This window comes from Oxyura jamaicensis, chromosome 27 (assembly GCF_011077185.1).
Source record: "Oxyura jamaicensis isolate SHBP4307 breed ruddy duck chromosome 27, BPBGC_Ojam_1.0, whole genome shotgun sequence".
Taxonomy (NCBI): Eukaryota; Metazoa; Chordata; class Aves; order Anseriformes; family Anatidae; genus Oxyura; species Oxyura jamaicensis.
In genome coordinates, this window is record NC_048919.1 from 4,195,977 (window position 1) to 4,209,191 (window position 13,215).

At 46.3% G+C, this 13,215-nt stretch overlaps 1 protein-coding gene across 5 annotated transcripts in view; it reads left to right on the forward strand.

The window, feature by feature from the left end:
- ACLY (ATP citrate lyase) overlaps positions 1-13,215 on the forward strand; it is a 43,834-nt gene that overhangs the window by 28,849 nt on the left and 1,770 nt on the right. For 4 of the 5 annotated variants that reach the window (XM_035347552.1, XM_035347554.1, XM_035347551.1 and 1 more), the window contains 19 exons: positions 522-640; positions 1,092-1,228; positions 1,667-1,728; positions 1,912-2,029; positions 2,190-2,344; positions 2,765-2,855; positions 4,050-4,079; positions 5,838-5,979; positions 7,877-8,045; positions 8,559-8,663; positions 8,917-9,113; positions 9,283-9,364; positions 9,721-9,831; positions 10,370-10,497; positions 10,684-10,777; positions 11,044-11,198; positions 11,922-12,072; positions 12,656-12,799; positions 13,040-13,153. In XM_035347552.1, the coding sequence (XP_035203443.1) occupies positions 522-640; positions 1,092-1,228; positions 1,667-1,728; positions 1,912-2,029; positions 2,190-2,344; positions 2,765-2,855; positions 4,050-4,079; positions 5,838-5,979; positions 7,877-8,045; positions 8,559-8,663; positions 8,917-9,113; positions 9,283-9,364; positions 9,721-9,831; positions 10,370-10,497; positions 10,684-10,777; positions 11,044-11,198; positions 11,922-12,072; positions 12,656-12,799; positions 13,040-13,153 (2,304 nt within the window). The remainder of the gene's footprint in view (positions 1-521; positions 641-1,091; positions 1,229-1,666; positions 1,729-1,911; positions 2,030-2,189; positions 2,345-2,764; positions 2,856-4,049; positions 4,080-5,837; positions 5,980-7,876; positions 8,046-8,558; positions 8,664-8,916; positions 9,114-9,282; positions 9,365-9,720; positions 9,832-10,369; positions 10,498-10,683; positions 10,778-11,043; positions 11,199-11,921; positions 12,073-12,655; positions 12,800-13,039; positions 13,154-13,215) is intronic. The other variant, XM_035347555.1, reaches the window with a different exon arrangement.

Consider the following 13,215-nt stretch of genomic DNA (forward strand, 5'->3'; position numbering starts at 1 on the left):
TTTCCACATGCAAACGGAAAAACTCTGCTTCTGGATGTGCGATCTGCAAATGAAGTAATGTCACAAGTGACTGCTTTACATAAACTTCGTTTCACTTGGGACAAACGAGATAAGCCAGCAGGCCTTATAAAGACTACGATTTCTTCGGAGGGTAGGACTTTCCAAGCAAAAATCAAAATCTGAGTGTGTGCTTAGGTTGATCGATCCTCTTTGAATTTCTTCCAGAGGGGCAGGTGCAAGCTGTCTGTATCAGTCCCATTTCAGTGTTCTGTCTTGGAGAACACGTAACACAAACCAGTCTTGGCCCCCTGAGAGGTGAAGCTGGGTCTCCTTCCCTTACAAAAGCTGTGCTTGTGGTTCTGCTCTTCCCTCAGTTGTGGCTGAGAGGAGGTGCAGGAGCTCTGCATGCCCAGAAGTTGGGCCCAGCACCGCTAGCGCTTGGGTTTGAAAAAAGAGCATGCAGGCTTTAGCCAGAAAAAGGCAGTAAGGCCTTTAAATAATGTGTGCTGCTCTCTCTGCAGGAAGCCTACATTGCTGATCTGGATGCGAAAAGTGGAGCCAGCTTGAAACTTACTATTCTCAACCCTAAAGGCAGGATCTGGACCATGGTGGCTGGTGGTGGTGCCTCTGTAGTCTACAGGTAATGAGAACAAGGTTTTTGGAGGGGAGTACAAAGAAAAGGGGTGCAGCGTGTAGAAAGGGGAGACTTCTAAAGTGGTCTTTCCCATGCTGGGACTGCCTGGGACCTATTCAGAATGAAGCTTCTGTGCAGATTTCTTCCCAGGATGTGGAATGCGGTGTCCTTCAGAAATGATAATTTATTCTGGGAGGCTGTGTTAAGGTTCCTTTTTCACATGGAAAGGAACAAGCTGGCTGGAAGCTGTTGATGCTCACGTGGTTGCTGTGGTAGTTCCCATCATACGTGTAGGAAGTATAACGAGGTTAATCATGCCTGGCACCAAGAGGAGAGCAGCTTTGTTCTCGGCAGATAACTTGACCTCTCTGAGTCCCCCTTTCCCAGGAATTTGGAATGCTTTAAGACCTTTAGAGTGACTTGAAAATTATAACTAATCCTTTTTTTTTTTTAATAGTGACACCATTTGTGACCTGGGGGGCGTAAATGAACTGGCTAACTATGGGGAATACTCGGGAGCCCCAAGCGAGCAACAGACCTATGACTATGCTAAGACTATTCTCTCCCTCATGACACGAGAGAAGCACCCTGAAGGTAAGAAAGTCACCAGGACTGGAAAAATTGTGATAAACTAGTCAGGAAGGGTGTACGGCTCCAGGCCGCTCAGCGGTGAAGCTGCATCTGGGGGAAAAGCTGAACGAAGCTGGGTGGTTACTACACTTAGAGCTGCCTGGGAGAGCTTTCTTAACGTACTGCTGCCTTCTGGGTCAAATAGTGATGGATTTCTGTCAGCTCTTGCTTCAGAGAGGGCTTGTATTTTTCCGTGTAGCAAAGAGCACAAATGTGGCTTGAGATTCTTATCAGAAAACGTCCTGCTTGATACAAAACTCTTATCTTCTTCCAGGTTCTGCTAAACATAACTTACTGCAAGCTGTTAGCGTTGTTTCACTTTGTCCTGTGACGCTTCACGATCTTAGAGCGAGTACTCTGTGTTCTTAAAACAGTTTTATTTCTGCCTGTTTCTTCCCTCAGGTAAAATCCTGATCATTGGAGGCAGCATTGCGAACTTCACTAACGTCGCGGCCACTTTTAAGGTAGGAGACTATTCAGAAGTAGCTGCAGATGCCCCCAGTCAGCGACCCCAAGCCGTTCTCTCCAGGTCGGCGTAGTGCTGGCGGCGCACCTCTTCCATCAGTTGTTGAGATGATGGGGAGGACACGGTAAACACTAGGCTACCCAGCTCACCTGTACCGTGTGTTTGGTTTTGTTTCCTTCAGGGCATTGTGAGAGCAATTAAGGATTACCAAGGCCCTCTGAAAGAGCATGAGGTGAGGATCTTTGTGCGAAGAGGAGGCCCGAACTACCAGGAAGGATTGCGTGTCATGGGAGAAGTGGGTATGGACCATCCGTTTCCTTCAGTTTGGTTCTTGCATCTTGTATCTTCCACCTGCTTTCTGCTGAGCCTTTTCAAGGTTAAATACTTTGCTTTGGCAGAAGCTGGTCTTGTTCCTTCCCCTCCGCCCCCAAAGCTGACTGTTCTTGTGTGCACATGCAGGAAAGACGACTGGGATCCCCATCCACGTCTTTGGCACTGAGACTCACATGACTGCAATTGTGGGGATGGCGCTCGGCCATCGGCCCATCCCGAACCAACCGCCTGCCGCAGCCCACACTGCCAACTTCCTCCTCAATGCCAGCGGCAGCCCTTCGGTGAGTTTCTCCACCCCCTCTGTGCAAGGGAGCGCTGGTGACAAGCCTCCTGAAGGCAGCTTTCCCCTGCCTGAACAGGTCAGAGCAGACCTTAGCCCCTGTCACACCTGTACAGTTGCAGCTGGAGGAAAACTAGTGATTGCCTGCCCAGTTTTCCAAGAGGGGCCCTCCTATCCTTTTATCCACCTCACTCGTGCAGAAAGCACGACCCTTCATCACAAATGTGACTCATGCACCTACTGGGAACTCGGTCATTTAATTTTCCTTCTCTTGACCAAAGTATTTCTATCACTGAATCATTCCTCTTTGGAGAGTAGCGTAGCCAAAATGACAGTCTCCTTTTACATATCTCAGAAGTGGACATTGGGAAGCCTGCTCTGGCATGCTGTCCCTTACTGACTTGGCTTTTGAATCTTTCAGACTCCAGCACCAAGCAGAACGGCTTCTTTCTCCGAGTCCAAGCCAGACGATATTGCTCCAGCCAAGAAGGCGAAGCCAACAGCACCTCTTGGTAAGTCCAGCAGCGGTTGCTAGCAGTTCACTTCTGATCTAGGTTGTACTCAAAAGAGAGAAGGTGGACTTGGTTAATGCTTTTTCTGGATATAAAGAGAAGTAATTTTGTGGTATCTGTCTACCTTTTTGTTTTGAACTGAATTAAGTGCTTTTAGAATGGTGTCCCCTGGTGTGCCGTTAGCTCGTACATGAGGTGAGTCAAAGCTACCTTGATCTGTGACCTTCCTTTCAAGGGAACACCACAATTTGAGAGCTGCAGCTTTACTGTGTCCCCTTACATGAGGCCAGCAGACAACAGGTTAGAGTCTCCATGCTGTGGCTGCTGCTCTGAGGCCTGCTTTCCATTTCAGTAACTGGGGGGGTGTTCCCATGGGATGCTGTTGGAAGGAGCGGTGTAGGTATTCAGGAAGTCCCTCCTGGATGAACAGTCTACAAAGAGTGCCAGAAACCTTCCTGGTTCAGGAGGAGCTGTGACGTAGTCCTCAAACATTTAGGGGCTGAGGTCGCTCTGGATGCGTGGTGGTGGGGTTTCTTTTTGGTGCTTTTTTTTTTGGTTGATAGTTTTTAATTTTTATTTAAGTTTGTAGGAAGCTTCTTTAGCATGGTGATATGCCTGAGCCGCTCGAGCGTTTGTTGTGTTTGTTGGAAGCCTTACCGGGGAAAAGCATGCTGTATGGGAGGAAAACAACCCAGAACCGGGCAAGGACAGAATGTGATACGTTCTGGTCCTGCGCCCTTGAATGCGAGGAGATATGGCTCTCATTGTCAACAGCGTGACATGATGACCATGGGATTCATGTCTGACTCTGGGGAAACACAACACCAAAACCACACTGCTCTGTCGATCGTCGTGCACAGATTTTTGCACGAGCAGTGCTTCAAAAACATGTAGAAAATGTGTTAGCCGTGGAGCTTGCAGGGGGGAGAACAGTCTCCTGAACCTGTAATGTTTGCTCTGGATTAAGCAAAAGGTTTCTAGGTGGCAAAAATCCAAAATTTGACTTGGAGAGGAAGTACAATGGAGAGTGCTCCAGCCTGCTTGTGTTTGCTTTTTTCTTAACAAAAGCAAAATCCAGAAGCCCTGAGTGCTGTGGGGAGGAGGGAAGCCCTCTCGCAGGTGCCCCTGTAGGCTGTCAGGATGACAGCAGCCAGCTGTGTCATATTGTTGCATGAGTGATTCTCTCTTCAACAGATTCAATCCCAGCTTCAAGACCTGGTCCAGGTAGGACTCGTGTGACTAGCTGAATGTGTCTGGCCTTGCTGGCAGCTGACTTTTTTTTAGTTTTCGTTTTTTTGTTGTTGTTGCTGGTTTTTCTCTCCAAAAGATTGCAGTGTTGTCTAGTCCTTCCCTTCCCTCCTGCCAGCATACTTAGTTAGCACCACGTGAACTTTTCAGCTGTTTTTGAAGCTCACATCGCATACAACTTTGCACAAAAACTTACTTATTCCAGGGAAGGAAGAACAGGTCTCAAACTTTTTCCCTTCCCTCCCCTCCCACAACCACTGGGGAGAAAAACAGACCTAGCAAGCTGTGAAAAGCTCTGTGCTCTTCAATTTCAGAAAGAAGGAATCATTAACTATTCCTAATAACCGGCCTTTTGTTTTAAAAGGAAACAAAATAATGTAGATGCCCTGCTTACGAGCGGTGAAGGGCACAGAAAAGTTGCTGAATGAAGTAAATGTCCTTGTTACCTTATCGGTTCAGCAAACCATTGAAGCTTGTTGTGTGCTCGGTGGAGTTACAAGAACTTGAAACATTTTCTTGAGCTCAGTGCTAAGTGAGAATAAGCTGCTGAGCTGCAGTCAAAGTGAGGTTTCAAGCTGCTTTCTCCATCGGAAGAGGGACAACAGCAGAAGGGGACTCCCCTTCTGCCTTGTGTGGCTTCAGGTGAATAGCATCACCTTCCTGGGCCTCTGTTTTCCTATGAAGAACAATATTCCTTACAGGCACCTGCAAGATGATAAATTGAAAGGGCTTTTTAGGGTAGGCAGCTTCCTAAGTACAAGTCACGTGGCAGCGCATCTCAACTGTGAACGTGTAGCGCTGGAGAGAACGGTGACAGATTTAACGCTCAAGCCAGGCAGAATAGGATCTTGTCTAATCCCTAATGCCATCTAGCTTTGATTCGAAGCCAACAAGAAATGCTCTAGACCGGCTGGGATCAGCAGCTGGATCAGCTCAGGGTTAAGAGTTTTTAAAATGAACTGTCTGGAGTCAAAGGGAGGAGCTCAACATTTTGCTGTGACAAGTGGTGTAAGTGTATTTGAAGCAAATAGTCCATCTCACCAGCTGAACTGTCGCCCTTCCTGTGACTCTGTCCCTCAAAGCCAAAGTTTTGGGCCGCATATAAATGCTTGGAGCCATCTGAGGAGGCTTGTGGTGGATTCTGATCATCAAAAAACTGAAAACAAAAGCTGAGTAACGTAGAGCTCTTCTGCTCTTAGTCTCCTTTGTTTTCTGCTTTTGGTTTTTATTTCCTATCATTGTACTGTGGCACCCTGTCAGACCTAGGAGGAAAGCCTCCTGTGGTTCTCCCAGATTGTAGGCTGTTGCAATAAAACAAAATCCAAAGTTCCCTTCCTCTTCGGCATGGCAGAATAAATCCATCTGGGAGGGATGTGAATGGCCCACGTGAGGAGATGAGGAGGCTGTTTTCACTCCTCACCTCTCCCGTCTTACACCAGCTCCCACCCTGTAAGCACTTGCCCATTTCGTGAAACCCAAAACCTGGCCGCTGTGTGCAGAATCCTGGGAAGAGGGGGATGCTGCTCCATCTGCAGCTTCTTCCTTAATCTGGGGAGCGGGGCTGCTACATCCTGCAGCTCAGCTGTTGGGTTTAGTTTGGAGGGAGGGAGGGATACGCTTATCTGGGAGGCCTTAGGCAGACATCTAGCAAAGTTGCCGCTTTTATCTTGCGCAGATGTACATTTTGGGTGTGTTGTTTTGTTTTTTCTTCCCCTCGCCCCTCTCTCTGAGCAGGTAAAGCTACAACCCTCTTCAGCCGACACACCAAAGCTATCATCTGGGGGATGCAGACACGGGCTGTGCAAGGGATGCTGGACTTCGATTATATTTGCTCCCGGGATGAGCCTTCAGTAGCTGCCATGGTTTATCCGTTCACGTAAGTAGCCTGTGATAGCCACGTCACTTTTCTGACTGCTTCCCTCAAATTCTCCTGTTAGCTTCCTCCTCTTCCAGTCTCTGTTCTGTAGCGTGGTTCTGCTCTAGTTCACATCTCTGCTTTTACGCCTTCTCCAGCGCTCCCTTCCACCATCAGGCTGGCTTCGCAGGCTGCTTCCTGCCTCTCTCAACCATTGGCTTCAGGCTGCTCTGAATTACGTGGCTAACGTTAAGCTGTCCCAGGTCTCACTTCATGCACTTGCCAGGGGTGTCCAAATTCCGTTCCTTCATTCCCCAAGTGAGGCAGGTGTTACTAGTTGGGCTTTCTTGTAACAGCCGACTGACTTAGAGGCACTAAGGACCCGTGAGGTCTCTTCTACTCACCCACTGTTTGCTGCATCCTTGTCTCTGACATCTCGGTTTGTACCTGCTGAAGCGGGTGTTTTCCCCTCCAAATGTTAGCCAGAATCAGAGCAGCTCTGTTAACTAAAGTAAGGCAGTCTGCCGTGTAGCCAAACAAAACTATAAAAAGAAAAGAAATCCCTGTTCATCTGGTTCAGACTCTTTCCTGTAGAAGCTGCAGGTTAATTTTTTAGCAGGCATGAAGTGTGCAGATCCTTCAGTGGGATGGTTCTCTCGTGGTATTCACCCTCTTTGCCCTTATCCCCTCAGCTGATGAGGATGAGAGAGGTTATTCAGTGTTTCAAATTGCCCTTGGGAGGAACCTCCAGAACATGGCTGTTGTGGAGACGCGGTGCACAAGCACTTCTGTTGTCGTGCCTCGTGGCTGCGAGGCGGGGGTCCCCCTGCTAAACAGGGCAAGCAGCGAGAAGGAAAGGAGTGGCTGGTTGGCCTTCTGGTGCAGTGAGATGGGAGCAGACGTACGGGTAGGAGGCTTGTTTCACTTCTGTGGTGTTTACAGACATCCAAGATAGCTGATGTCTAATCAAGCTCTGTCCTGCAGAGAACTGTGCCTCTCTTGTCCATTAAGTACCTTGTGCTGGTAGTCTGTAGTGCTGCAATTACCATCAGGGCTGTAATACCTTCTCAGCAAGCGCAGACCTCAGGGTACTAAAACCGACTGCAGGCGTAGCCACATCCGTAGCTGAGTGGCAGCCCCTTGCAGCGTCACAGTTGTTCAACGAGGAAAAAGCCACTGGGATAAAAAGCTTAAGGCTATCTATTAATAATCTATTTCTGCTTGACCTTTTCGAGGAAGTCAGGCTGAGGAAGCCTGAAATATTCCGGTACAAATGTAATGATATGGAAACGCAGCCAATCTCTCCGGAGTCCTAAAAGGTTGAGTAATAGGCTTCAAATTTCAATCAGAGTCTACCATGCATAAAGAGCATACGTAGAAGACAACACCTACACTGAGAGTTTCCAAGGTGCATCCCCTTCAGTGTGTGGGGCAGGGTGGGCACAGTTTCCCTGTGGCAGAATTGGAAAGTTGACTGGCCCTCACGCTGTCACCCTGGCTGTTCGCCACAGGTGCTGGTCTCCTGTTTTCCCCCCCAGTGCAGTATTTGTTCCAGTCCAGTAACGCAGCTTTGCATGCATCTCATTCATTACTCTTTCTGTGCCTCATTCTGTCTTCCAGCTTGGAGTAGAATTGAGGCTCTGGTAACTTCACTGTGGGAGAGCTTATTCATCTTGCTGGATGCCTCTGTCCCCATTAGCCCGTCTCCTTCCATATGCTGCTCTGTTCTATACTCTGAAGAACCTTCTGCTGTTAGGATGGTCCCTCCCCATGTACGCTCACTTGCTAGTGAGTGTCTCACAGTCAGTCTTGGTGTCTGAGAATTGGGGTTTGCAAACTCCTCTGTCTGCATGCATTGTATCCCTCTGTCTTTGCAGTAGCCTTAAAAGTCTGGCCTATTTCATCTTCTCCTTTGTAGTGGCGACCACAGGCAGAAGTTCTATTGGGGCCACAAAGAAATCCTGATCCCGGTCTACAAGAACATGTCGGATGCCATGAGGAAGCACCCCGAGGTGGATGTTCTCATCAACTTCGCATCTCTGCGCTCTGCTTATGACAGCACTGTTGAAACGATGAATTATCCACAGGTGAGTGAGGGGTCTAGAAGCAGCTCAAGAAAAGAAGGAAGATCTTGTAAGCGTCGTACCAGCGCTTCTGGTGCGGGGTACTGATGTTTATTAAACCACGATGGTATTAGGAAAATAATGGTCAGATAAATACCTCAATCCTAACTTGTTGTAGACTCTAAGGAGGATGCTGGAGTTGTATAGCAAAGGCTAATGCTGGACTTGGGGTTTATAAGAGGAACTTGGAACCTCTGCGTCTGTTAAGAATGATTACTGCGGGCTGGTTAAAATCCTGTGCTGCTCCTTAATCTGCAAGGGAGAGAAATAATTGATTGCAGTTCACTGAGACTGCTGAGAAGACCATAGTAGATGGTGGATCTATGCACTGGGTTTTTCTGTCTAATAACTGCTTAGTGGTCTGGCAAGGGAGCAGCATGATCATGCCCTGGGAGCAGCTGTCTCACTCCTGCCTCCTGCAGAGTTGGTTAGGATGGCAACGCTGGGGCACTAATGGCTCTCTCTATCTTGATGCAGATCCGCACGATTGCTATTATTGCTGAGGGCATTCCAGAGGCACTGACACGCAAACTGATCAAGACAGCAGATAAAAAAGGAGTCACTATCATTGGGCCTGCAACTGTAAGTGCCGATGACCTTTTACTCCCCTTGTCCCTCTGTCTTAATCTTCAGATCGGCTTTCTCTGAAGGATAAAGTATGTCCTACAATACATCTTGTCTGTAGTTGTCTAAAGTGCACGTTAGCTGACCATTTTAAGGTCACATCTGTCTTTCTGTCATTATTTATAAAACACAGGAGGTTGTTTTACCCAAATATTCCTAAGTCTCGTGCCTGTTTTACAGGGCTTTACATCTTCCTCTAATTTTCTTGTAGGTTGGTGGGATCAAACCAGGTTGCTTCAAAATAGGCAACACGGGAGGCATGCTGGATAATATTTTAGCATCAAAACTGTATCGTCCTGGCAGCGTGGCTTATGTTTCAAGGTCTGGAGGAATGTCTAATGAGCTTAACAACATAATTTCCCGAACCACTGATGGGGTCTACGAAGGGGTGGCCATTGGAGGAGACAGGTAGGAGTCTATCTTCAACAGACAAACCATTTTTTAAGTCAGTCAGCAGAGGAAAATTCCTGAATCATTATTCATGTGGGAGTGAAGGACAGGCTGGCTGTTAACTTGTCTGAAAGAAAAGCTTCTGGAACAAACTCAACTTCTGTCATTCTTGGTGTGTTCTACCCAGGTATCCAGGTTCAACTTTTATGGATCATGTCTTGCGCTATCAGGATACCCCAGGAGTGAAAATGATTGTGGTGCTTGGAGAGGTGAGTGAGACCATTTCACTCCTATCTGTGAAAGACCCAGGAGCATCTGACCTAGTAGCTAAAATGCTAAAGAACTACCACAATTAAGTGGCAGCTACTTAATATATTTGAGATATACCAATGTACTGTTCTAAAATACCTGAATTTTTATTTTGTGCTCCCTTAATGAGAAGAAATTGAATGTTTCCAAAACAAATACAGTCTTCCCCATTTAAAAATAGAGAGAATTTCTTCTCAGACTAAAGCCATTACTCAATGAAAAAAAGACAAAGTTTTTATGTGCATCTCAGAGCTGGTTTCTATGAAAGTGCAAAGTTGTTTGTTTTGAACCAACTCATCTCTCTTTCTCTCCACAGATTGGAGGCACCGAAGAGTACAAGATCTGCAGGGGTGTTAAAGAAGGCCGTATCACCAAGCCAGTGGTGTGCTGGTGTATTGGTACCTGTGCCACCATGTTCTCTTCAGAGGTATGCACAAAAGTGGGGGGTAAATGCCTAAGATATATAAATATCTGTAGCAGGAGGGGGAAAAAAGGCAGCTCGTCCCACTGCACCTAAACCAGAGCGGCTTAACATACAGAAGTTATTAAGCATCTGTGATAAAAGCTTTCTGTGCTTCTGTAGCTTGCCACTGGAGATTTTCAAAGGATTCCACTTACACGTTGAGGGAGCCCAAAGATCCTAGGAAATGCAACAGATTTTGATAGTAGGCAGGTTCTGGAGTGGGACTGAGAAAGATACACGTTAAGCAGCTTTGGAAAGCGGAGTAATGTTAGAGAAGCAGAACTTGATGGAGGAGCCTGCAGTGACTCCAGATCAGAAAAGGCTCTGTTTATTGCTGTTTTGACTGCAGTTGCAGCCAAGAGTTCTGCTGGCCCAAAAAAGAAGGCAGACTGTACAATCTTTGGTATTCCTGTGACCAGTTTCCTGTGCAGTTCTGTACTGTTTTACTCCCTGCACGTAAACAGCTTGTATTCCTCACTGCTGTTGCTTCTTTTGTTTGTAGGTACAGTTTGGCCATGCAGGAGCTTGTGCTAACCAGGCTTCTGAAACTGCTGTTGCAAAGAATCAAGCTTTGAAGGAAGCTGGTGTGTTTGTTCCCAGGAGTTTTGATGAGCTGGGAGAGGTCATTCAGTAAGTCACACTAACAGGGCACCTTGTGCGGGGACAAAACCAGTTAGGGTACTGACTCTTAACTGATATGAGGACATATTCCTGCTTAAGGAAAGCTATCTTGGTTCATTCTGGGTTTTTAAGGTCTAGACTAAGACCACCTCACTTATCTCTCAAAAGGATTTAATAAATGGATTCTCTCCCTAGGTCTGTCTATCAGGATCTTGTAGCCAAAAGAGTGATCGAGCCAGCTGAGGAAGTGCCTCCTCCAACTGTGCCAATGGATTATTCCTGGGCAAGGGTGAGCTATGCCGTTTTACTTGATTCTTGGTTCCACAGATGCCAGACAGGATGTTTGCTGTGATTCTGGATGCTTAATTGATAATGGTGTGGTGTTTGGGTTATATCTCAGGCTTTGTAATGTTATCGGTGAGCTCACTGACCATGCTGGTTCTAAGCTCTAGAAGCTGCCTTGAGGGCAAGTTTAAGGCTTTGTTTTTGGTCTCCTGCTGTCTCTTGCTTCTAAGGGGGATTATTTAAAATCCCATCTTTATGTTGTGATTTCAGGAACTGGGTCTGATCCGCAAGCCAGCTTCCTTTATGACGAGTATCTGTGATGAGAGGGGTCAGGAACTGATTTACGCTGGGATGCCAATCACTGAGGTCTTCAAAGAAGAGATGGGAATCGGAGGGGTTCTGGGCCTGCTCTGGTTTCAGAAGAGGTGAGGCAGCTTTTGTGGAAGTTGCCGGACTCTTTAGCTTCAAGTTTGGCTCATTTATTAATAGACTTTTAGGCACAAAAGTAAGGCGAGATTCCTTTGTGAATGTAGAGTTGTTGGAAATGCCATCTCTAGCCTCTCCTCAGAGGCCACATCAGCATCTTGACAACACTGTTTTAGTTTGGGGGTGACATTTTCCACCAGTTTTGTGGTGCACCGTTTTAGTCCTGTTTCACATTCTTTGACTGCTTGCTTATTATAGTTGTCATTTCAGCCCTGGAGAGATCTGGGGAGTCTGCAAATGTTCAGTAGCCATCCCACAGGGAACCTTCTGAATGACAGAAGTTCTTGCTGGTGTCATTAGAGGCACTCCTGGCACTAGCTGAAATGTCTAGCTCAACAGAACTGCAACCCAGTATTGCTCAGGGCCCTCCTTGAGGGGACTCTCAGAGCTTACTGATCAGCCAGTTGTGTGTGTGCAGACTCAGCCTACCAAACTGACCCTCAGTTCTAAGCTAAATAGCTAAGTGGAAACTGAATAAAATTTACTGATCTCTGAAAAGTCAAAGGTATTAGGATGCACTGATGGCACCGTGACCCTACAGCTCCCTCTCTCTGTTCTACTACTTCCATGCAGGCACCTAAAACACAATTTACTGCCCAGTCTAATACCAAGAGTCTTGTGTTTTCTTTACAATAAATTACCTCGGTCTCTTTCTTGCTCAGGCTACCAAAGTACGCCTGCCAGTTCATTGAGATGTGTTTGATGGTAACGGCAGATCATGGGCCTGCTGTATCTGGAGCCCACAACACTATTGTCTGTGCCAGAGCTGGAAAAGATCTTGTCTCAAGTCTCACTTCAGGCCTTCTTACTATTGTAAGTACCAAATACCTGGAAGATTTGCTACGTGTTACTCAGTCCAGGTTTTATTACTAGTAAGCTAGAATTTGGAACGGCTGCAGAGTGTGGTCTAGCTTGTGTCTGTTCACTCATACTTTGAATTTCTGTTGAATTCCACACTAATACCTTCACTGAAGTGAAAAGCTACTGGAAGAGACAATTCAAATGCTGTACTGTAGGTTTAAAATCTAGTCCTTTTTAATTTTTCTTCTAGTAAGCAAGACTATTTTAGTACCTCATGTTTGTGTCTACAGATATTCTGTAGAAGCTTAATTGCTGTCAAAACTAAAACAGTTTTGGAAGAGACTAGGCAACCATACAGGGACAAGTAATAATCCGAATAAAATGGGCTTTAGATTACATTCACCCCTACCCTAGCCTGTTGTGGAGATGACATGGCTATGCATTGACAGTTAATATTACTGAGTTATAAAGCAGATGTTTGGTCCCGAGTGCCTGCCTAACTCTGTGATTGCATCAATAGACACAAAGGATGGGGAAGATAATCCCGTGCTTGTTTTTGTACCTGAGCTCTGAGCCCTTTGTGTTTCACACCCAGGGTGACCGGTTTGGTGGAGCACTGGATGCTGCAGCTAAAATGTTCAGCAAAGCTTTTGACAGTGGGATTATCCCTATGGAGTTTGTGAATAAGATGAAGAAAGAAGGGAAACTGATCATGGGCATTGGACACAGAGTCAAATCAGTAAGAAAAATGCATTATTAGTACAAATCGGAGGTGTGTTTTTGTTCTTGATAGGTTTTTTGTTCTGTTCTTGTTTTTCTCAGGTGTGGGGGGGAATTGAAGGGAAGAAAACTAGCAACTTTCAGGGGCAGCTTCTGGTTCTCAGGACTTATAAACCATAAAAACATAAATAGTCAAGCTTAGGACAAGTACCTGTGTAAGATGCAACATCAGTGACTGTAATATGTTCTCAACTTGCAGATAAATAACCCAGACATGAGAGTTCAGATTCTCAAAGACTATGTGAAACAGCATTTCCCTGCCACCCCACTGTTGGACTATGCACTTGAAGTAGAAAAAATTACAACTTCCAAGGTGAAATGTGCTAGTATTTATCTTGTCTCAAGCGCTTTTTCTTACTGGGGGAGAATGCTATA